The 23,717-nt window shown below is 45.4% G+C and overlaps 1 protein-coding gene across 6 annotated transcripts in view; it reads left to right on the top strand.

The window, feature by feature from the left end:
- NIPAL3 (NIPA like domain containing 3) overlaps positions 1-23,717 on the top strand; it is a 52,356-nt gene that overhangs the window by 4,391 nt on the left and 24,248 nt on the right. For all 6 annotated transcript variants that reach the window (XR_003794391.1, XR_003794389.1, XR_003794390.1 and 3 more), the window contains exons 3-5: positions 18,756-18,824; positions 20,438-20,609; positions 23,202-23,261. Coding sequence is in view for 3 of the 6 variants with exons in the window: in XM_029228110.1 (XP_029083943.1) it covers positions 18,756-18,824; positions 20,438-20,609; positions 23,202-23,261 (301 nt within the window). In the remaining 3 variants the exon portion in view is untranslated. The remainder of the gene's footprint in view (positions 1-18,755; positions 18,825-20,437; positions 20,610-23,201; positions 23,262-23,717) is intronic.

Raw genomic sequence — 23,717 nt, 5'->3', positions numbered from 1 at the left:
ATATAATTGCCCTTGTGGTGAATGGATGTCAAATAGACAAACACAGAGAACACTCTCCCTGATGAGGTGTCTAATAAGTTTCCATTTTAATCACAAATTTTATTCAGTTACTTATTACAGAAGTATCTTCATGCCAGAGAAAAGGTAAATAAGTCATAGTGACTCTACCAAAAAGCTTAAGAATTGAGGTGGCGGATAGGCATGTGAACAAAGGGTGATGAGCTGACCGAAGTACCAGGGAGAATAAAGGGAAGAGGGCTAGGCTTCAAATCCCTACCTGTTCCTATCTAAGTGATTAGATGTAGGGCTTAGGTAACCCTCAGAGCTTCTCTTACGGGTAGGATGGTGGTAGCAACACCTCCCTCCATCCCTCATCCCTCCTCGGCTGCATGGATCAATGAGAAAGCACGTAGCCCCGCGCTAGGCATGCAGGAGGGGCTTGACTCACCGCTTGACTCAGAAATGTCTCGTGGTTACAAACAGGAACAGATGAAGGTGCACAGAGCAGAGGAAGGAGTAGTTAATTCTGCCTGGGGGAAGGGGAAGGGGTTCTAAGGGGAAGCTGTCTCTTTCCTCTTTGATTTTAAGGCTATTTTGTTTGCAAGGAATAAAAATCCATTTCAGAGACGCTGAAGGGAAAGGTAAAATTATTATAAGGCTACAGGGTAGCTCATGGAGCCCAGGGGCAAGAAGGGCCGTGGGGCTTGAAAGGTGGTAGAACTCTTAATCACACGTTCAAAAGAGGGAGGATCTGATTGGCCCAGCTTGGGTCAGGTGTCTACATTCGTCCAATCAGTAGTGGCTGGGGGTGGGGTCCTCCAGCAAATATGGTGTCTCCACACTGTGGGCTTGTGGCTGGGTGGGTTTTCCTGGAGGCCTCTCCTACCTTTGGGGAAAACATTGAGAGGCCCCAAGTCCACGTTGATCGGGGGATGGCTAGAAACAAGCAGTTTGCCCTGAGTTACAGCCCTGCCCTCACCCTACCCAGCAGGGAATGGATTCTGGTTGTTGGGGGAAGGTGGTCTGTGAGACCAACAGGCTGAGCTGCCCGAGGGTCGGCATCCCTGCGGGTCTCTGACACTGGAGGCTCTGTTTCAGCCTGCAAGAGTCGGGCCTCACTTCTATTTAGCAAACAGGTCTCTCAACTGAGCACCTGCCATATACGTGCCTATGCTGGGTGGGGCGGGAGCTATGTAGGTAATTGAGATCTCTTCTCCCTGAAGGAGTCTAGAAGGGTGGCGGGGAAGCCATTTCCACAAGTATCTACCCTTTAGGACAGAATTTGGCACAAAAAGAGAGATTCAGCAGGGTGTTAAGAGCATGGCCTTTGGAATCAGGGAGACCTGGCTTCCAGTCCCAGCTCTATCACTTTGTAGCATTATAACTTGGGGAAAGTCATGTAATTCCTCTGCACATCAGCATTAAGTTCATCCTATAGGGTAGTTATGAGGATGACCTGAATTTACAGAAAAGGAAACTGAAGCTGCCTGTACCATCTCCAGTTTTCTGCCTGTGGTAATCCTACCCACCCTTCCAGCTCCAGCTCAAATATCACCTTTTTCATGAAGCCTTTGTCAGTCTTCCTGGCAGGAAAATATAGGTCCTTTATCCACACTTTTATAGCCAATTCACAATTGATCATCATAGTAATAGCAACTAACATTTGTTGTGTGTTTACTATAACAGGGACTGTGTTAATCCTCACAAAAGTCCCATAAGGTAAGTACTATTATATCCCCATTTTACAAATGAGGAAACTGGCACAGAGATGTTAATTAACTTTCCCAAGACCACACAGTCAATAGGTCATAAAACTGGAATTTGAAACAAGCCTGTGCTCTGCCAGAGCCCGTGGTTTTATCCACCACTTCCTCTTGCCTACATTGTGCTGAGCACTCTGCAAGGCCCCTTCTCTCCCTGATACTGGTTATTAAGTGTCGAAATAGCAGTCGTAGATAAGGTAACGCCTTACCTGCTGGAGAAGGTAAACGTCAGGGAGCTGGCCTGAAGCCAGGTCACGGGTGTAGCAGAGCCCATTAGCCAGCCTGCTGCCTCCCTTGTATTTGAATATGAGTAACCCTCAGAGCAAGCCAGAATGCAGTTTATACTTAACTGTTAGCATTTTAAGCCCAAGGGACTGTGAGAGTTCCGTTTAAATAGCAAGGGATGACAGTCTTGTCACTGCGTTGTCGGCAGATGTAAAGCAGGCGCTGGAACAGGAGATCTGAGCTGAGCTTTCACTTGGGTACCAGTATCCAAGGTTTCCTGCCTCTGCGACCTTTGGCTGCTTTTCTGCGAACAGTTTCTTTTCTTTCAGAGTTGTAGCTGGTGAAAGGTCAGTTCTTGGATCAGAGAAGATCAGAGCCAGAAAGGTCCTTAGAGCTGTTGCTAATGACGATGATAAAAATAAAAATTGTAAAAATAATAATGGTAGCAGCTAGAATTGTTTTAATATTTATTACATGAGGGTTTACAGTCAGCTTCATTTTTCAGAGGGGAAGCTGAGGCTTCAGAGTGATTGCCCTGAAGCCACACAGCAGTAAGTAGCAGAGCCAGGACCCCAGCCCAGGTCTGCTGGTCTTCAAAATCTGTATCGGTAAGCTGAAGCAGAGAGGGAAGTGACTTTGGGTCTGCTGCCCCCTTCCCTTGATGGCTGGGTCTGTTGGAGCCATGGCTTGAACCTGCCCCTCAGTGGGAGCACCGGTGTTTCAGTCTGCACCTTTTCGTAAGGCACAGAGTCACTGATCCCAAGATCGAATCCCTGTCCTGGGTTAGCCGTCCACATGTACTTATGAGCACTTAACACTTTGAATAACTTTGGTGAAAACCCCCGGGTGGTTCCTCAGCCAAAAGCAGAGCATACGGGGCCGAGAAGTCTCCCAGCAGTGTCCAGAGCTGGAGGCTCGCGTTGCTGTCCTCCTCCCTCCCTGCCAGTAGACCTGGACACCACCATTTCACAGTTTCCAGTGCTGAGGTTTGGAGGAGGGACTTAATGTCAGGAGCCCTGCTGGTTGTCGCCTCAACTCTGAATTGCCCTCCACCAGGCACTTGAGGACGGCTGGTAGGTGTGTGTTCAAATTGTGTAACCCCCGGGCTGCTGGGAGCTTCCTTGCTTGACTTTAAATGCTCATAAAATTGAACCAGCCACCACATCACAAGGGTTTGGGGCATAATTAGCATTGACGAAGCCCTTTGAAACCCTTGGATGAAAGGGGCGTGAAGTTGTATTGCGCTGTTACTAACTGTGTCTGTAGCCAGTCGTTATGAGTGGAGGTTAATATGCTTGAGGTAACGGCTTTTAAAAGAAACCTCAGCTTCCTGTGTCATTAGTGGGAATGTAGCCCTTACAAGGTGGGGATCTTTTTTCCTTTATCTTGCCACCTTTGAAGGACACCCCAGAGAATACAGTGGGACACAGATTCTCATCAGGAAACTGGAAGTCAGACCTCTAGCTTTAAGTTCTCCCATCCTCACCTTGGACAGGTTATTTAACTACTCTGAGTCTTCCTTCATTCATCTCTAAACTCCTTCCAACTTGTGTGCTAAAAATAGGACTCATAGTAGTACCCACTTCATAGGGTTATTTGTGGCTCAAAGGTGATGCGTAGAAAGGGCTTAGTGCCATGCCTGACATATATATATATATAATACATGTGATATAATATATAAATGCTCCATAAATATTATTATGGTAACCTTTTAACGTTTTTTTTTTTTTTTTTTGCTGTATGCGGGCCTCTCACTGTTGTGGCCTCTCCCGTTGCGGAGCACAGGCTCCGGACGCGCAGGCTCAGCGGCCATGGCTCACGGGCCCAGCCGCTCCATGGCATGTGGGATCCTCCCGGACCGGGGCACGAACCCGTGTCCCCTGCATCGGCGGGCGGACTCTCAACCACTGTGCCACCAGGGAAGCCCTTAACCTTCTTTTTGATGCTTAGACTGGTTTACCCCTGTGAGCTTCACAATTTCATGTCCTGGTTTCACCCCTCCACAGCCTCCTCCCTGAGCATTGACTTGTCTGTGTGGCCACAGCTGCTTGTTTCCTATCTTCATCTCTTTACTTCCCCTTGGCGAGTTGTTAGCAACACTGTCGACCTAAATAGACCTAGGAGGCCGTAATCAAGCAAAAAGAGTTCATTTGGGATCCAAGAATTACAGTTCAGGGCACACAGATTCAGGTGTCAAGTCGAGGGCTTTTAAAGGTGAAGAAGGGAAGTTTGCATCACAAGGGACTTTCATTGGCGTTGGAGGGAGAAGCTAGTCTTCCCTGAGCGTGACTGAGCACTCCGGCCATCACTGGGGGTTGGGGGGGGCAGTTTGGTACTGTGACAAGTGGCAAGCGTTCTTGCAGAGTCCTTAGAGTATTCATGGTTTGGCCTGGTTCAGAAGTTCATGGCTCCAGCCAGTGAGGACATATACAAGGTCCACCTCCTTAATGGCCTCCCACCCCATTTCATTTTTTTTTTAAAATAAATTTATTTATTTATTTATTTTTGGCTGCATTGGGTCTTCATTGCTGCGCACGGGCTTTCTCTAGTTGCAGCGAGCGGGGGCTACTCTTCGTTGCAGTGCGCGGGCTTCTCACTGCGGTGGCTTCTCTTGTTGCAGAGCGCGGACTCTAGGCGCGCGGGCTTCAGTAGTTGTGGCAGGCAGGCTCAGTAGCTGTGGCACGCGGGCTTTCGTAGTTGTGGCTCACTCGCGGGCTCTAGAGTGCAGGCTCAGTAGTTGTGGCGCTTGGGCTTAGTTGCTCTGTGGCATGTAGGATCTTCCCGGACCAGGGCTCGAACCCCTGTCCCCTGCATTGTCAGGCGGATTCTTTTTTTTTTTTTTTTTTTTTTTTGCGTTACTCGGGCCTCTCACTGTTGTGGCCTCTCCCGTTGCGGAGCACAGGCTCCGGACGCGCAGGCTCAGCGGCCATGGCTCACGGGCCCAGCCGCTCCACGGCATGTGGGATCTTCCCGGACCAGGGCGTGAACCCCGTGTCCCCTGCATCGGCAGTCGGCAGGTGGACTCTCAACCACTGCGCCACCAGGGAAACCCCCCAGACCCATTTTAAAACCCTGACTTTAATGACTCCATTTTATGTCACATTTCACAGCACATTCTCCGGCAGCCTTGTGGATTCAGTCTCATCAGAGGACAGCTTGGTATCTCTGGGTAATAATAATGTAGTGGCCATCAGTTGTAGGTCGAACGATAAGAAACGACCACTTTTGTAGGTCAGAACTGGTTGAATATTGGCAATTTCTATGGTTCACCCTAATTCTTATTTACTGAGTTAAGTGTTTCTTCCAAATGATCTCAAGAAGTTCGTGCACCAGCTCTGACAGAGGGGCACCGTCATCCCAACTAGCAGAAGAGAGCGGAACCGAGGCTTAGTGAAGCAGATCTCAGCAGCCTGCCAACCTGAACCTGTAGCTGGCCTCTGAACAGCCCCTGCTCAGGTCTCCGTTTCTGCACAGTTCCTGGGGCCTGTTTCCAGCTCTCCCCTGTCTCCCACTACGGTGTTAAAGTAGCTTTGAAGTGTTTTTGGAGCAGCAACCAGAGTCTTTTTGTCTCCTACCTGCCAAAGGCAGTTCCTGCAAAATCACTGCCACTTAACACTTTGTAACAATTTACTCATTAGCGTATGTAAACTGAGTTATTAGGCAGAGTGTCTGCCTGACCCCAAGTTCTTTGCCTTCCATGAGGCTGAGGTCCTTGCTTTCAATCCTTAGGAACCACATGTAGTGAAGGGCTTCCTCTGAGGTCCTCAAACTTGCCCCTCTAAGGAAACACTGTGTATTTCCTCACACTTTCTTTTCATTGACATCTAAAACTTAAAACTTTTGATTACAAGTTTAAATATTCACAAAGTATGTAATTCCTGACACATTTAAATTATTTTTTTTAAACTCTTACACGTACTTAACTAAAGCCCCCAGAATATAAAGACCATTGATCCCTACCATCAGACTTCTGAAAAGACTCTTCTTTAACAGCTGGAAAGTTTACATCATTCCTTTTCCTTCTTGAATTTCTATTTCCCTTCCATTTCCCCACAGAATTTTATCCCAAAATTGTGTCAGCTTAAAGAAAAACACACAACCTAAGAGCTGTGACTTAAGTTTTTTTCAGAGACCTTACTGAGGACTATAGCCTGGGAGACAGACGCTCAGTAGCTCTGAGGAAGCTGTTCTGAAGAGGTTGAGGGGGAAACCAGTTTATACGTATGTGATTTTTGGCTAGGAAATACATGCGGTAAAGTATACATCTTGGTAAAAGATTACTGCTGGTCACAGACAACAGATATCTCAAGTTAATTATTTAGTGCTTTTTTTTATGTGTGGGAAGATGCAAGAATCTGGGTTCATTAAAATTCTTCCTGAGATGTGCATCTAACTATCTAAGGGGCCTGCTTGTCCAAGCACAGAGCATCCTGTCATTGTCTTAATTTCCATTCAGAGTGTACTGTCGGTCATCGACTGCAACAAATTACAGCTTAATCCTTGCAGAATTGGGTGGTGAGCAAAAACACTCTTGTTCTTCTTTGTTTATATGTGTCTGTCTTTCAATACTTAGAATTTTTACAGACACCTGTCATACTTCTCTACAAGAAAGAATGTAGAGTATGTAACCAAATTTCTTTTTTAAAATTTCCTTTGATATAAGGTTCATAGATATTGATTCAATACAGAATTTTTTATACAATTGAATAAAAGCAATTGATTAATGCAGTATAAATTTTTATCATCATTATTGAACAAAAATAACTTTGTATTAGAAAAATGTATCTGAAAAGATTTGGACTTGATTTTCAATATTCAAGGTGAATATTATTATTAATTGGTAGAATGAGACAGAGTTTAGCATCAATCCTGTAGCAAGCTTTGGTTTTTATGGCTAGAAGTACTGAGCCTCTTCATGTACCCCGAATGGAAGAAGTATTGTTACAGCAGTATCACTGAATTCTTTCAACTCCTTCTAAGTTATGTGCTAAAAATCATGTAGTGATAAACTAGTTTTATTGACCTATCAGCTAACAGTATGATTAGGACCTCATTCATTTTTGTTCAAAGCAACGTACTAGACACACTTAATTTAGAACAGGATTTGTTTTTGCTTTTACAGTTTCCGTGAAGTTTACCAAAAAAGCATGATCAATTATGCCGGTCACTTTTTTCACTTAGAGGCACATTGGGTTAATCTCATGTATCCAGAAAGGATTGGGGAAATTGAAATATTATTAATTTTACTACACCTTTGCCCTTACTGTACTGTAATACATATATGTGTACATATATTTTAACTCTAGAATATAATGCAAATATTTACTATAAATATTTGTACATGTATTTATCCCTAGCTTGAATATATTTTTGTCAAAACTTACAACTGTAGGTGTAACCTAATTAACAAAGCTAGTTTTTATTGTACAAACATCAGTTAAATCAGACTTTCTGATTTCAGAATATCTTAACAAGGGCCAAGTTATCCCATTCCGATATCTGTCATGGCTTACAGGAATACGTATGAGAGGGGGAGAGAAAACAGTTCCTAGAATGGGCATTTATCACTAAAGAAATCTCCCAGGAAACAAAATTTCAAAATTCCCCTGGGTTTCTTAGTGGTTTTACAATTTGGGGCAATGTACCAGAGTAAGATTCCACATGAGTGAAGGACAAGCCTTTCTTTGATAAAGTGGGAGGAAGCTACAGAGAAAAGTAAGAAAGGGGAACAATGGGAAGCTAGCAAAGGGCACAGATGGAAATGAGGATATGGTGATGGAATCCCTTAGAACTGTCAGTATCAGCAAAACCTTTGTAGAAGAGAGTCTCTGGGCCCCCCAATCTGAAGGATATGGCCTTCTAGATCCTGCTACCCTGATTTCTCTTTTAGAAACAGCCCTAGTGACATCACTCAGAGCCTCCCTATCATCTCCAAGCCCAAATCCAAACCCTTTGAAGTAGAGAAGCCCCCTCCCAATCTGACCAGCCCACCCCTAAGCCTTATCCCTCTACACTCACGTTTCTTCTATCTTCTGTGGACCCTCGCCCAGCTATACAGAAGCCCTCATTGGTCCTCAAGCTCTCACACACACATCCCCTTTTACCTCTCAGTGCCTTTGAGCCCACTTCCCCCTGGGTCTTATCCCTCCACATCACCTTCTTTCCATTCCGCAAAGGCACCGTGCTCATTCCCACCATGGGGGCTTCCCACCCCACCCCCATCACTCTACGTCTTCAGATCTCTCTCTGAAACCATTCTTCAAAGATGCCTCCCTGACTTCCCTTAATCCTGGGTCTCTCACACACTAGATCAGGCATCTGTGCTTCTCCTAGGTAGCTCTAACTGAAGTGTGCTTAAAAATAATCAGGTGTTTAATATATACTGCATGAGGACTGGGACAGCGCATGGCACGTTGGCAGTCAGTGCATGGCACACACTAGGCACTGAATAAGTGTCTGGAATGCTATTCTTCCCTCCTCTGTAAAGTGTCTGTATTCTGCACTAGCCTAGTAACCTTTGAGTCAAGAACCAATTCCCCAGCCCTTGATAATAGCTACTAATTATTGAATACTTATCCTGTGTCAGGCATTGTTCTAGAGCTTTAAATATTCCATAGCTTGACATAATAGTTAAGAGCATAGGCTCTAATGTCAGACTACCTGACATTAGAAGCAGGTTCCAGTCCTGCTTCATCCACTTACCAGCTACCTCATATCCTCTGTGCCTCAGCTTCCTCACTGTAAAATTAGATAATAATACTACCTACCTTATAGGGTTGTTATGAGGATTAAATGAGTTAATACATATGAAGTAATTGGAATAGTACTTGGCATGTAGTAAGTGCTCAAGAAGTACTGTTGTTTGTCATTATCGCTGTCATGATTATTTCTAATATTTACAACAAACCCAGTCTGTCAGTTTCCAAAGGCTGAGCTCTCTCTAGTAGAAGAGCTGGCCAGCCATGTAAAAAGAACTCAGTCTGGGACTTCCCTGGTGCCGCAGTGGTTAAGAATCCGCCTACCAATGCAGGGGACATGGGTTCGACCCCTGGTCCAGGAAGATCCCACATGCAGCAGAGCAACTAAGCCCATGCGTCACAACTATTGAGCCTGTGCTCTGGAGCCCGCAAGCCACACTACTGAGCCCATGGACCTCAACTACTGAGCCCATATGCTGCCACTACTGAAGCACACGCCCTCTAGGACCCGTGTGCTGCAACTACTGAGCCCGCGTGCTGCAACTACTGAAGCCTGCACGCCTAGAGCCCGTGCTCCGCAACAAGAGAAGCCACCACGATGAGAACCCCATGCACTGCAATGAAGAGTAGCCCCAGCTTCTCTTGTGGCCTCTCTTGTGGCGGGATGAAATGAGAAATTAATAACAGAAGGAAATTCACAGCAGCAAAGAGGGAAATTCACAAATATGTGAAAATTAAACCATGGTCAATGAAGAAATCACAAGGGAAATTAGAGACAAACTGATCCTAAAATTCTGTGGAAATGCCAGGGACTCCAACTAGCCAAAACAATCTTGGGAAAAGAAGAACAAAGTTGGAGGACTCATGCTTCTTGATTTCAAAAATTATTACAAAACTACAGTAATCAAAACAATGTGGTACTGGCATAAGGACAGACGTACAAATCAGTGGACTACAATACAGGGACCAAAAATAAACCCACACATCTGTGGTCAATTGATTGTTGACAAGGGTGCTAAGACCGCTCAATAGGGAAAGAATATAAAGTCTTTTCAACAAATGATGCTGGGACAACTGGATATCTACATGTAAAAGGATGAAGTTGGACTCCTTCCTCATACCATGTAAAAAAAATTAATTCAAAATTAAAAAATTAATTCAAAGACCTAAATCTAAGAGCTAAAACTATAAAACTCTTGGGAAGAAACATAGGTACAAATTTTTGTGACCTTGGATTAGACAACAATTTTTTAAAATGATGACACCAAAAACCATACAAGAAACAAAAGAAAAAAATAGATAAATTAAACTTAATCAAAATTAAAAACTTTTGTTCATCAAAGCACACTGTCAAGAAAGTAAACTATAACCCTCAAAATAGGAGAAAATATTTGCAAATCGTATATCTGACAAGGGTTTAGTATCCAGACATATAAAGGAATCTTACAACTCAATAATAAAAAGACGACTCAATTTAAAAATAAGCAAAGTGGGCTTCCCTGGTGGCGCAGTGGTTGAGAGTCCGCCTGCTGATGCAGGGGACACGGGTTCGTGCCCCGGTCCAAAAAGATCCCACATGCTGCAGAGCGGCTGGGCCCGTGAGCCATGGCCGCTGAGCCTGCGCATCCAGAACCTGTGCTCCGCAACGGGAGAGGCCACAGCGGTGAGAGGCCCGCGTACCGCAAAAAAAACCCAAAAACAAATAAAAATAAGCAAAGCGTTGCACACCATTGAAAATGTACTAAATGCCACTGAATTGTATGCTTTAAGATGATTAATAGTCAACTTTATTATATGTGAATTTTTTAAAATAGGCCAAGGATTTGAATAAACAGTTCTCCAAAGATAAACAAATGGCCACTATATACCTAAAAAGATGCTCAACATCATCAGTCATTAGGGAAAAGCAAATCAAAACCACAATTAGATACCACTTCACACTCTTTAGAATGGCTATCGTAATTTTTTTTTTTTTTTAAGGAAAATAACAAGCGTTGGCAATGATGTGGAGAAATGAGAACCCTTGACTGGTGGGAATGTAACTTGGTGTAGCCGCCATAGAAAACAGTTCGGCAGTTCCTCAAAAAGTTAAACACAGAGCTACTATATGACTGAGCAATCCCACTCCTAGCGGAATTACACCCAAGAGAACTGAAAACATATGTTCATGCAAAAAGATGTACACAAATGTTCATAGCAACATTCATGATAGACAAAAAGTGGAAATAATTTACATGTAACTGATGAACAGATAAACAAAAAATGGTATATCCATATAATGGAATATTATTTGGCCGTAATAAAGAATGAAGTACTGGTTCATGTGAACCAGTTCTTTTAAGGTTCATATGAACCTTAAGAACATTATGCTAAGTGAAAGAAGCCAGTCACAAAAGACCATACATTGTAGACTTCCATTTATATGAAATGTCCAGAATAGGCAAATCCATAGAGACGGCGAGTAGGCTAGTGGTTGCCGGAAAACGAGGGGAGGGGAAACAGGGAATGAATGCTAGTGGGTTTGGGGTTCCTTTGAGGAATGACAGAAGTGTTCTGCATTTAGATATCGGTATGGCACAACGTGATGAAATCTGGACGTTTTCAAGGTTATGTGGCAGCTCCGGGAATCAGATCCACACCCGGCCTCCTGTTTGTTGTTGCTGCTTGTTGTGGTTTCTTATTGTTTGCTTGTTTAGTGATTTTTCTCAACTCTTTTCGTAAAGTCTGTGTTTTCTGTTGTGTGTGGCCTATCCAAGTCTGTGTCTGTTAGCTTGGTGGTCAGTTTTGTTTTGATAGTTTTGTTAAATACCTAGAGCCAAAAAAAGGAAAAAAGAAAAAAGAAAAAAACCTCTCTCAGTCTTCGCAGACTGGCCGTGTGCTGGGGCACTACTCCATCGTTTACCAGTCTATTTACAGCTCTGCCTTCACTTTTACTTGCTGCTCTGCCCAGCCTGAAGGCCACCTGAGGTGAAGGCTTAGCATCTTCTCAAGTGTTTTTGGAGCACGCATCCAGCCCTGGGTATATGAATAGTCTTGATTCCCCAGGATACACCGGAGCTTTTAAAAGCCCTCTCTCTCTCCACCCCGCACCCCCGTATCTTCTCTCCCAGCCTCTTCCTGCTCAGGCTTTTCCTTCTGTGTACTGTACGTCCCAGTGCTGTCCCTTGCCTCGGGATGCTGCAGCCAATACTTGTGACTTTAAATTCTTTCAGCAGAAGCATCCTGGAAGCTGCCCCCCCAGCCCTGGTACTGCTCCAAATCAGGCAAAACAAAGGCAAGCCCTTTGTGCTGTTCCTTCAGGGAGCTGCCAGACAGGTTGGAATCCACAACCTCAATTTAAAAAAAAATTTTAATTTTATATTGGAGTATAGTTGATTAACAATGTTTTGTTAGTTTCAAGTGTACAGCAAAGTGATTCAGTTACACATATACAGGTACCTATTCTTTTTTTTTTTTTTGCGGTACGCGGGCCTCTCACTGTTGCGGCCTCTCCCGTTGCGGAGCACAGGCTCCGGACGCGCAGGCTCAGCGGCCATGGCTCACGGGCCCAGCCGCTCCACGGCATGTGGGATCTTCCCGGACCGGGGCACGAACCCGTGTCCCCTGCATCGGCAGGCGGACTCTCAACCATTGCGCCACCAGGGAAGCCCCAGGTACCTATTCTTCTTCAAATTCTTTTCCCACTTAGGTTATTACAGAGAATTGAGCAGAGTTCCCTGTACTATACAGTAGGTCCTTGTTGGTTATCTATTTTTAATCACAACCACAATTTTTTTTTTTTTTTATGGTATGCGGGCCTCTCACTGTTGTGGCCTCTCCCGTTGCGGAGCACAGGCTCCGGACACGCAGGCTTAGCGGCCATGGCTCACGGGCCTACGCGCTCCGCGGCATGTGGGATCCTCCCGGACCGGGGTACGAACCTGTGTCCCCTGCATTGGCAGGCGGACTCTCAACCACTGCGCCACCAGGGAAGCCCCACAACCACAATTTTTAAAAAATAAGGTCCTTATTGCTCCCTCTGTCCTCATGACTGCCATAGGTCTGGAGTGTAAGGGATGGTTGGCAAGCAATTTAAAATGCCACATTGCTTTCTGACCATAAAGCAACTGCTTCTTTCTTCACCAAGCCTTCCCCTTCTTATTATAAGTTTTTAATTAGACTCTAGAGTTCTAGAAAAGTTGATTCAGACAGTGTTTGCCAGTTCATTCATTGTTTTACTGGAGGGATGGATCCCTGGAGTTCTTCTCTATTCCACCATTTTCAATGGCATCACTTATAACATTGTGAAGATACTAAAAAAAAACACTGAATGGTACACTTTAAAAACGTCAAAATGCTGACTTTTATGATTTTTGAATTTGTCTCAATGAAAAAGGTAGTGACACATTAAATAAAGATATTCTGGGTTCATAGAATGGCCTTAAAGAGCATTTAGAGCCAGGCATTAAGATGGGAAGACATTAAAATACCTTAAACTGAGCAAAAGAGGGGGGAGATGACCAAGCAGTAGAGTGATCCATACTCAGATCAGATGGACGATCAAAGCCGCCCGCTAGTAAAGGTCTGGAATAGAGTCACATCTTGAGTCCCAGCCAAAAATTGCTGGATCGTTAAGCAACGTTGGTCCACTAAGAAAGCACGTCAGTTAGCTATTGCTGGGTAACAAACCACCTGAAAACCTAGCTAAAAACAACAACCATTTTACTGCTCACAATTCTATGAGTCAGGAGTCTGGACAGGATCTAAAAGAATTGAAATCAAGATCTCGAAGAGATATTGGTACTCTGTTGTTAATTGCAGCACGATCGACAGTGGTCAAGATGTGGAAACAACCTAGATGTCCATTGATAAATGAAGAAAGAAAATGTGGTATATACTACAATGGAGTATTACCCAGCCTTAAAAAAGAAGGAAATCCTGGAACATGCCACCACATGGGTGAACCTTGAGGACGTTACGCTAAGTGAAATAAGTGCTAGACTGAATGTGCCTCGCCTCCCCCCGATCCCAAATTCATGTGTTGAAGTCATAATCCCCAATGTGATGGTATTTTGAGATGTGGACTTTGAGAGGTAATTAGGTTGTGATGGTGGACCTCATAAATGGGATTAGTGCCATTATAAGAGAGACAAGACAGAGCTCTCTTTCTGTACCATGTAAGGACACAGCACGAAGGTGTCCATCTGCAGACCAGGAAGAGTCTCTCACCAGGAAAAGAATCAGCCAGCGCCTTAATCTTAGACTTCTCAGCCTCCAGAACTGTGAGAAATAGAAGTCTGCTGAGCCACCAGTCTATCGTATTTGTTATAGCAAAACCCAAATTGACTAAGGCAATAATCCAGTCACGGAAGGACAGATACTGCATGATTCCACTTACATGGGGTATCTTAAATAGTCAAACTCATAGAATCAGAGAGTAGGATGGCAGTTGCCAGGGGCTGGCAGGGAGGGTGGCAGTAAGGAGTTGCTAATCATTGGGCGTAAAGTCACAGTTACGTCAGATGAATAAGTTCTAAGATCTGCTGGACAACATCGTCCAGCAGTTACAAATACTGTATTGCACACTAAAAATTTGTTAAGAGGGTATATCTTATGTTAAGTGTTTATGCCACAGTAAAATTTTTTAAAAAGAAAGAATTCTTTTTTTCTTTCAAAAGCAGTGGTAGCTTGCCTTTGCATCTTTGCTTGGCTGGGGCTGGAGCTGGAGAATCCAAGAGGTCCTCACTCATGTCTGGAACCTCAGCTGGGATGGGTTAAATCAGCTGGAGTGGGCTGAGGTGGCTGTGCCTCTCTCTTCTCTTGGTGTTGACTGGGCCCACTCATATATCTGTTTGGCCCTCCACATGACCCCTCTCTCTTTTGGGGGGCAGGCTGGGCTTTTTTACATGTGGCTGGGTTCCCCTCCGAACAAAAGCAGAACCTGTAAGGCCTGAGCTCGGAAATCCCAGAACTTCACCTCTCTCTCATTCTGTTGACCAAAGCAAGTCACAGGCCAACCCAGGTTCAAGTGATGGGGAAAAGACCCCACCTCTTGAGGGGAGTCATAGCGCATGCATACAGGGATGGGAGGAATTGTTGGCAGCTGTCACTGCAGTTTACTACAAATGATAATCCCAAGTTCAGGACAATATAATTGTGAAAGTCTAGTGGGAAGAATCTTGCCTCTCCACCAGGCCTCCTCTGATACCACCACAGTGGGGAGGAGAAGGGGTGCTTCGTGACTGCCAGGTGGGGCAGAGGTCTAGTCTCCCTGTGGTCTCTACTGACACTGGGAGGAGGGGGGTACCACCTCATCACTGGCCTCAGCTCCGCACTTGGCTTTCTCTGATAGTCCCAGCAGGGGAGTTGGGTTGCTTTGTTACAGCCTCCAAAGGGTGGAAATCTAAGCTCCCTACTTGGCTTATGCTGGCAGGGGCAGGGTGGAGCCATTTTTTTTTTTTCCGGCAGTGTTTGGAGCACATCAGTTATTGTCTAAAAGCCTTCTGCCTGGCCTGGCTGCTCCTTTCCTTGTTCTCCGACTAGAGTGCAGGCTTTTCTTGAGGCTTTTTTGGGTCACACCTGTTGCTATTTCCAAGTTGCCAGTTTCTTCAGCTCCAAGTCTGAGATACATGAGGCAAAAAGAAAACTCAAGGAACTCCCTACCATGTGGTTCCTCAGGTCCCAAGGTCCTTAGCCTGTCTGCCTTCTTCTGTCCACCTTTCAGTCTTCTTATGTTTGTTTTATATATAATGTCCAGGGTTTTTAGTTGTGCGTAGCAGGAAGCATAGGAAAAAGAATGTCTACGCCGTCCTACTGGAAGCAGAAGTCTTTTAAAATTAAAGTTGTCAGAGAATTTTATTGTATGTGAACAGCTGAAGTATTTAAGAGAATTTCAGTTTCCTTATATTCATAAGTGCAGTTTGTTAGACTTACAAGAATAACCTAGTTCCTTGTTAAGGTTTTGTTTCCAAAAAACCAGATCAGGGAATCTGTTATTTTAATAACACATATAATTTTTTTTGAAAAGCAAAGTAAATGCACATAGCCTTTTTTGTCCGTAAAAGCTACCCCGTTTTTGTCTATAAAAGTGAGGGGGGGGGGACACATATTTACTAGGAGTTGGACTAATAATAATAAACATATTCCCAAACTCTGTTCTGTGAAGCCTTGACTCTATTAGGCTCTTTGGTTGCAAGTAACAGAAACTAGCTCGTAAGCAAAAAAGATTGTGGGACAGCTTCCGGAAAAGAAGGAAGAGCTGGAGAAGCCAGCTTCAGACGGTCAGGAACCAGGAAGGCTCCAGGGGTCTGACTTGGCTAAACCTCACCTCGGGCAGGAGTGAACCAGCCTTTTTCCGCCTCTGTGTTTCTCAGTCCAGGATTTGGACCCCAGAAAGAGAGCTTCTGACCAGCCTGGCTTGGATCAAGCATGGGTCACAGGCCCATGCTTGTCTAGGAGAGGAGACTGGAGCCCTTTGAATGACAGTCCCAACAGGAGTATCCAATGAGGAGGCAGGGGGAAGGCAGGGAGTCCTCCACAGCACAATCGGGGTGCTGTTACCAGAAGGAAAGGAAAGTGATTAAAACGTCAGGCTGGTGAGAATCGCAGAGGTACCACAGATGCCAGTGGATGGACTCTAAGCTAAGAGCTCTAGAGCCAAATGGGTTTGGGACACCTGAGCTAGACAAGGAGAAACTGCCTCTGAGAGCCTCTACTGGGCCAGTGCACTGGGTGGAGGATACAGCGTTTCCCAAACTTATCTAACCACATGATGCCTTTTGCCTTGGAACCCCATTGACATATCTGGGAACCCTGGCCTGATTGGCCTCCAGTGACCCTTTTAGCTCTGAGATTCTGTGATCCTGCAGGAAGGACATGGCTTCTGTTTAACTGAAAAGAAACCAAAAAACATGAAACAGTGGAGATGGAGAAGGACCGAGCCAGTGCAGCTCAGGCTGAGAGCCGTATTGGGAAGCAGTGGAAGCCAGCTCCTTTGGGTCCCAGGAGATGCCCCCAATAACCTCCAGTTAATGAGCTATTTTATGTGAAATGAATTGGTCGGTTTCTTGTCTGGCATGATCATCACTTGGTTTCTCTGAGCAGTCTGGCTGTGACCAGAAGCTTGGGTCAGAGCCGGAGGGGCCCTTAGCAGTCGTCTGGGCCAGCACTTAGGTCATCCAGAGAGGACACACAAGCCTGGTGAGGGAAAAGGGACTTGTCTGAGGCCAAGTAGCGATGTGGTGGCAGAGCTGGGACCAGAACCCAGGTCTCCGGGCACCCAGCTCAGCATCTTTCCTTTATGCTGCAGCACTGCACCTTGAGGGGGAGAAGTCGGGGACAGCCACGGTGGTTTCCATCAGCAGGCCTCCTCTGCCCTCCTCCCGCCCTGTCTCACAGTGACTGCCCCTTCTCTGGGAAGGCCCCCTCAGCGCTATGGGCCCTCTGCACTCTGGGAGAGGGAAGGGAAGAGGGGGGCAGAAGGCGGGATGGAGGGTTGACTTTATCCCCCTTACTGCTTGCTGATTATCTGTCCTTCCAGAGGGATTGAAGGACTGAGTTTGTCTTTTTTTTTTTTTTTTTTAATTAATTTTTACTGGACTGAGTTTGTCTTGATGTTCACTGCTGGTTCACTTGGGCCTGGCCCAGGCCTTGAAGAACATGCAGATTTCACAAGGGAGGGCACCAGTGGTAGGAGACTCTTTTTTTTCTTTTGCAGTACGCGGGCCTCTCACTGTTGGGGCCTCTCCCGTTGCGGAGCACAGGCTCCGGACGCACAGGCTCAGCGGCCATGGCTCACAGGCCAGCCGCTCCGTGACATGTGGATCTTCCCGTACCGGGGCACGAACCCGTGTCCCCTGCATCGGCAGGCGGACTCTCAACCACTGCGCCACCAGGGAAGCCCAGGGGGAGACTCTTGAGCAAAGGAGGAGTTGGGGAAGCCCATGCTGGGAAGAGAGGATTCCTATTTGGTTAAAATGATGCATTCGTTTGGTGTTTAGCGGGATAATGCTGGAGGGTGTGTTGAGCACATAACATAGTGTGGTTTAAATGCTGGGCCATGTACGCTTTGACCCAGCAGTCCCACTTCTAAGAATTTATCCCAAGGGATTAATCCTCATAAATGCACAAAAATGCATGAACTAGGATGTTCGATCACAGCATTGTTTTTAAAAAAGGAAATAGCCTAAATATCCAATAATACAGAAGCAATGATAGAAATGCACATCCAAATGGTAAGTTATTTTGACACTTATTAAAAATGGTGAATTATATATGCCTATCAAGAGAATGTATTTATAATATCTTAGGTAAAGGAACAGGTTATAAAACAAATTATAGTATTATTTTTATAAAAACAAATTAACATTGCCATTGCCATCAAAATTCATGGACAGAAAAAAATTTTTACAAAAATCAAAATGTTTGCAGTAACTATCTCTGGGGGTTTTAGAGTGACAGGTGGCTTTTTATCTTTTTTGCATTATTGTTCTTTTCATTTATATTTCCTAATTATTCTACAGTGAATATACTTTGGGAATCATTGTATAAAGTTTAAAAAAAAAATGCCGTGCTAAGGAATCTGAACCTCATTCTTAAGGTGACGTAAATTAAATTTTTATAAATTAAATAATTAAAAGTGCCCTAAGCAACTTTGCCACTTAAAGGAGCCTCACTGAGACCCCTCTGGGAATAGGAAGACTCCATTGATTAGATGGCAAATAGTATCCCTGCCTGTGTTTTTCTTGTAAATTCTGATTTCTGAACATTGCTTTTCTGCGCAAGACCATACCAAGTCAATACATTAATGGGACTGGAAGAGCAGATTTAGGCCTTATCAAGTCCTTGTGACTGGAAGACAAAGGATGGTGCTTTCTGGTAGTGTCCCATTGCAGGCCATGTTCTGTAAACCAGCAAGGCAGCCAGAGTAAACTCAGGTAGAGAAATTCCAGTAGAGTGTCTGGGGGGGCGTGGCTTTGTGATGGATGTTGTTGGTTTTGTTTTGGGACAACAAACAGTTGGATTCAAATGTGTCCTGGGGCCCTTTGGCTTAGGCCCAGCTCATGTCTGCTCCTGTGAACTTTCCTTACAGGAAAACTTGATCGGTGCCCTCTTGGCGATTTTCGGACACCTTGTGGTCAGCATTGCACTTAACCTCCAGGTACGTTTCAGTCACCAGCGCTGCCTGGGGCAGAGATACAGCTGATAGCCAGGGTATCTGGTGCAGGCCCGGCTGCCTCCTCTCTGGGGGACATTGCCTATTCCATCCCAGGGCTGGGACAATACCTTTTAGGTTGTTCCAGAATCTCTCTTGATTCTTTGTCCCTGCTTCATCCCCCATCACCCCTCAACTATGAAGACAGTGCTCTCCGTTACTTAAAAGTCTCTGGGGGGTGCCTTGGAGCATCTGCTGTGTACGCCCTGCCCCATAACTCCTCGGCCTAGTTGAGCTCACAGGCAGCCGTGGTTTAGAGCCAGTTGACGACGCCATGGGAACTGGCCCCACTGGCTGCAGGTGCAGCTGGGAAGCCAGCTGTGTGTGTTGGGTGCTGGTGGCGGTTGTTAATGCCCCGGGGCAGCCTTCAACCAGTGGGGGATGGGAGTCAGTGGATAAATGCTCCAGGCCCCCGTCCTTGGGTAGGATGGTTCTGAGGGGAGTTCACAGGGTTTCTCAGAAGGACTGAGCCCCAGTTGCCCAAAGCACTAACTCACCGTGAAAGCACCCTTCACTGGTCCTCCTCCCTTCCCTGTCTCACTTTTCCACTCCCTGACTTATGCTTCCTGGAATCACCTCCCAAATCAACTCCCTGCTCCCCAGCCCTTGTTTCAGGGACTGCTTCTGGGAAACCCAGTCCAAGACTTGACACCTGCCAGCAGGACAAATCCCACAGCGCACTGGCCAACGCTTTCCCCCAGCGCTGCACAGCTTCCAGCTTCGGCAAGCCGCTCTGCTCCTCTGGAGCAGGCACGTGAACTCTGCTTCCACATACACACACGTGTGTTTCTGTGTGTTTCCGAGGCTGCATGGTCTCTTAGCTCCTTATGTGGTTCCCTCTCTTCTCTCTGCAGACCAGCACCTCTGCTTATGCATCTGCTTCTGTACAGCCCTCATCAAGATCCTCCCCACATGGCAGCCTTGACCCTCTAAGTCAACATGCCTTTCTGGCTTTCCTTAGTCACTGCCTCAGGGTCTGTGTCCCAAGTTCACATGTCCAGAACCAGGAATATTGTCCATGCTTGGGCCAAGTATCCACCCGAGGGAGAGCAGGGTCCACTAGCACCCACAGGGCTGCCCAGCAGAGCAGCCAGCATCTCTACAGAAAGGAGTGTATCCAAGTGGGCACACTGAACACGGGGACTCCTGGGCATTGCTATTAGAGGGAAAAGTCAACCCAAGGGCCAGGCTAAAGTGGGGGTCCTTAGATCATGGCTCCCACCCCAGACTGCTCGTTGCCTGTGATGTGCATCAGAAATGCACATTTCCAGGCCTCACCCACATCTCCCCGCTGAGGATGAGGCCCAGGCACATGTATTTTTTCAAAGCTTCCCAGGGAATTTAAGGATTCCCGGCCAATTTGAGAACTACTGTCTCAGAATAGCAACCTAAGATTTAGATCACTACTGCTTTACTCTTCTCTGAGTCAGAACTCCAAAAACACTTGACAGGTCTCCTCAAAACTATTTTTAAAAGTGGGGAGTGGATTTAGGATTCGTGCATCTTAGCATCTTTTTCCTGGAGATCTGGATAAATCACATTCTTTCTCGGATTTCTAGAAGTACTGTCACATCCGCCTCGCGGGCTCCAAGGACCCTCGGGCCTATTTCAAGACCAAGACATGGTGGCTGGGCCTGTTCCTGATGCTGCTGGGCGAGCTGGGCGTGTTTGCCTCCTACGCCTTCGCCCCGCTCTCGCTGATTGTGCCTCTCAGCGCCGTCTCCGTGATAGGTAAGACCCAGCTCCCACCCCGCCCCTCCCTTGGGACTTGCCTACCTCTGTGAGCAGGTCACCGCCAGTACCAAAGAGACTCACCAAACCAGCTTTTGCTTTGCTAGTAATGCCTAACACTTACAAAGCGCTTCATACTCAGCAGGACTTGCTCTAAGCACTTTACAGATAGTGATTCTTCTAATCCTCCTGGCAGCCTTTTGAGGGAGATACTGTTATTATCCCCATTTTACAGATGAGGAAACCGAGGCACAGAGTGGTGAAATTACTTTCCCCAAATCACACAGCTAGCGAGAAGCAGGGCTGGGATGCAGACTGGCGTTCTGCCTCCAGAATCTGTTTAAGATTCGGAAAGTTTATCAGAATTGCTTTTTATTTCTACTGCAGAAGGAAGATAACCTTGACACATTCATCCTAACACTGTCAAGATAAACTAAGCTTTCAGAGTGCAGGTATTTCGCACCCCTAAGAAATGCACATTCAGCTTATTCTCTGATCTTTTTACATCAACTGATACCATTTTTAAAACATCACTAACTTTCTCATCTGCCATTTTTCTGTGATTTCTGTAATCACTGAACCAGTGTTTCAGAACGTTTGAACCAACTGGAAGACAAAGGAGTTTTAATGTCCATGAAGTCACAAATAAAATAGAATTAGAAAAAAAATTCTTTTCTTCTTAAGTAAAAGATGTTAGTAGATTAGTGAACAGTAGTTTTTTGTACATAGGAGCAGGGACAGTGAACTTGCTTTGAAATGTTTCCTTCCGTCCTGCTGGTAAGCATTACAGTGCCGAGAAGCTCTTCTCTGCTCTTAAAGGAGAAAATCCTATTCTGAGTCTTAATCCTCCTGGAATTAAGAGGGCCTCTTCAATACAGGGATGGCATATGCATGGCATTTATGTGCCCCTGCAGTACCCAAGGCAGATATCACTAATCAATCATAGTGAGCCTGGATGGGCCCTCAGAATTCTCAGAGCTTCAGGCAGTCATTACCAATTACTAGGAGTTGGCAGAGGAGCGGAAATCTATTTGCTTTCCCTGATCCTATTTATTGAAAGCCCCTCTTTTTCTCGACCAGGGTTGGTAAACAGGCAGCCTACAAGATGACTGAGGTCCTCAGGCATGCTGTGTTCTTTCCCACCCAGTATCATTTCAAAATGTCATTTGAGTGCCTTTAGTTGAGGCAAGTTGTCTGCCGTCATCTCAGCTTCTCTCTGCTGTCTTGCATCTGGCCCGCTTTCTACATCTGTGTTGTTGCCCAGCCCCAACACATATTTAGGTTTGTCCTCTGCCCATTGCTCATCTATCCAAAGGGCTCTCAGAACCTTTATTGACAATGAGGAATATGTGACTGAATGACTAAGTACTTTAAATCTTAGTCTTTGAATTTTAATAAGGAGCAAATAACCAAATTCTTAAAAATGGGCTGAATTATAATGATGGGACTTCACATATAATCCCCTAGAAATTAAGGGGCTGTTAGAGTTTCTTAAGTCACCAAGTGAAAAATAATATTAAAAATAAATATTAAAATAATAATCACCATTTATTGGGTACCTATTACTTATTAGTTACTGTTCCAGGTACTTTAATAATAATAATAATAATTACTCAGTTACTGAGCATGTACTAAGTGATTTGCATATATTATCTCATTTAATTACCCCTATGACTCTGAGAAGTAGGTATTTTCAGTGATATGCTGATAAACCAACTCGAGAGAATGAGAGAAGAAGAAAAAGAAAAGAAAGAGGAGGTGGAGGGAGGGAGGGAAGAAGGGAAGGGACAGAAAAGTGGAAGAAAAAGAAGACCTGATTTTTAATGTTTCTGATGTAAAGGGTGTAAATACCCACACTGTCGCTGATTCCAAGCTACCAATGGTTTCCTGACTATTAACCCTCAGCAGGCTGGTGAAGGCTGGATCCAGCACACGATTTCAGAGACTGACTCTCAGGTGAAGTGACCTACCCAGGTTACCCAGCCAGAGGAGGCAGACCTGAGATAGTAACCCTGGTCTTTTCACGGTGAATGCCAGCCCCATCCTTTAGGACAGTCACAAGAAAGTTTGAGTACATCTGCAAACGTGGAAGAGTCAGGGAGTGAAAAGAAAAGAACCAGGGGGGAAATGTCAGAGGTAGGCATTGCCTTCTGAAAGAACAAGAGCCCTGGCCTCCAACAGTCCTGGGTTTGAGCCCAGGACTTTCCTGGGCTTTGACTTTGAGCGAGGACTTTCCTCGCCAGCTGCATGGTCTTGAGCGGGTCCTTTCCCTCTCTCAGCTTCAGTGTCCCCATTTTCCACATGGAATCATAACAGTGCCCACCTCAAAGAGCAAACACGCCAGAAACAACTTGTGTAAGTTGCCTGTCACACAGCAAGTATTCAACCCCCGGTGTTCCTTGTAGGAAATCCTCAGGGAGGCTCAGAGAGGAGCCTCTGTTTCTAATAACAAGAGACAGCTCTTGGGAGCATGAGTGAGAGCTTAGGCAAGCTCCAGCGCAAATGAGCCAACCCAGAGGGCACTGGCGAAGGGACTCCATTTGACTGATGGCAGCCTCAATGCTCTTCTCCCTCTGCTTTTTCTTTTTATAGCCAGCGCCATCATAGGAATCATATTCATCAAAGAAAAATGGAAACCTAAAGACTTTCTGAGTAAGTTCGTGGATTGGAGCTCTGTTCTTAATTTCATGCTTGTGCTTTTTTTCATTGTGAAACCAGCTCACCCCAATGTAGAGATCATTTGTCTCCTTCTCCCCTGTGTGGTTCTGTATCCCATCCTCATCAGGCTCCTGAGAGCTGGGTTTTTTAATCAGTGGTTCCCAAACTTGGCTACGCATCAGAACCATCTGTGCAACTTTTTAAAATGGGCTTTCATTTATTCCATTCAATCAATATTTATTGAACATCTATTGCTGGGATTTTAGGAGGCCCAGGAAAAGGCACCCTCTTTCCCTAACTGAGTTTTAAAACAGTGAGAACTAAATAAGGAAGTCAAACACAGGAGATCAGAAGTTACGCTTTATTACTAATAAAAGCTAGATTAGAACATGCAGCCACATGAACTTGCTTATGCTCTCCCCGCAGTGCGCTCCAGCCCACAGCTAGACC

Source organism: Monodon monoceros, unplaced genomic scaffold (assembly GCF_005190385.1).
Source record: "Monodon monoceros isolate NGI ecotype Baffin Bay Population unplaced genomic scaffold, NGI_Narwhal_1 Super_Scaffold_18, whole genome shotgun sequence".
Lineage (NCBI taxonomy): Eukaryota > Metazoa > Chordata > Mammalia > Artiodactyla > Monodontidae > Monodon > Monodon monoceros.
This window is presented reverse-complemented; position numbering and strand designations above follow the sequence as displayed.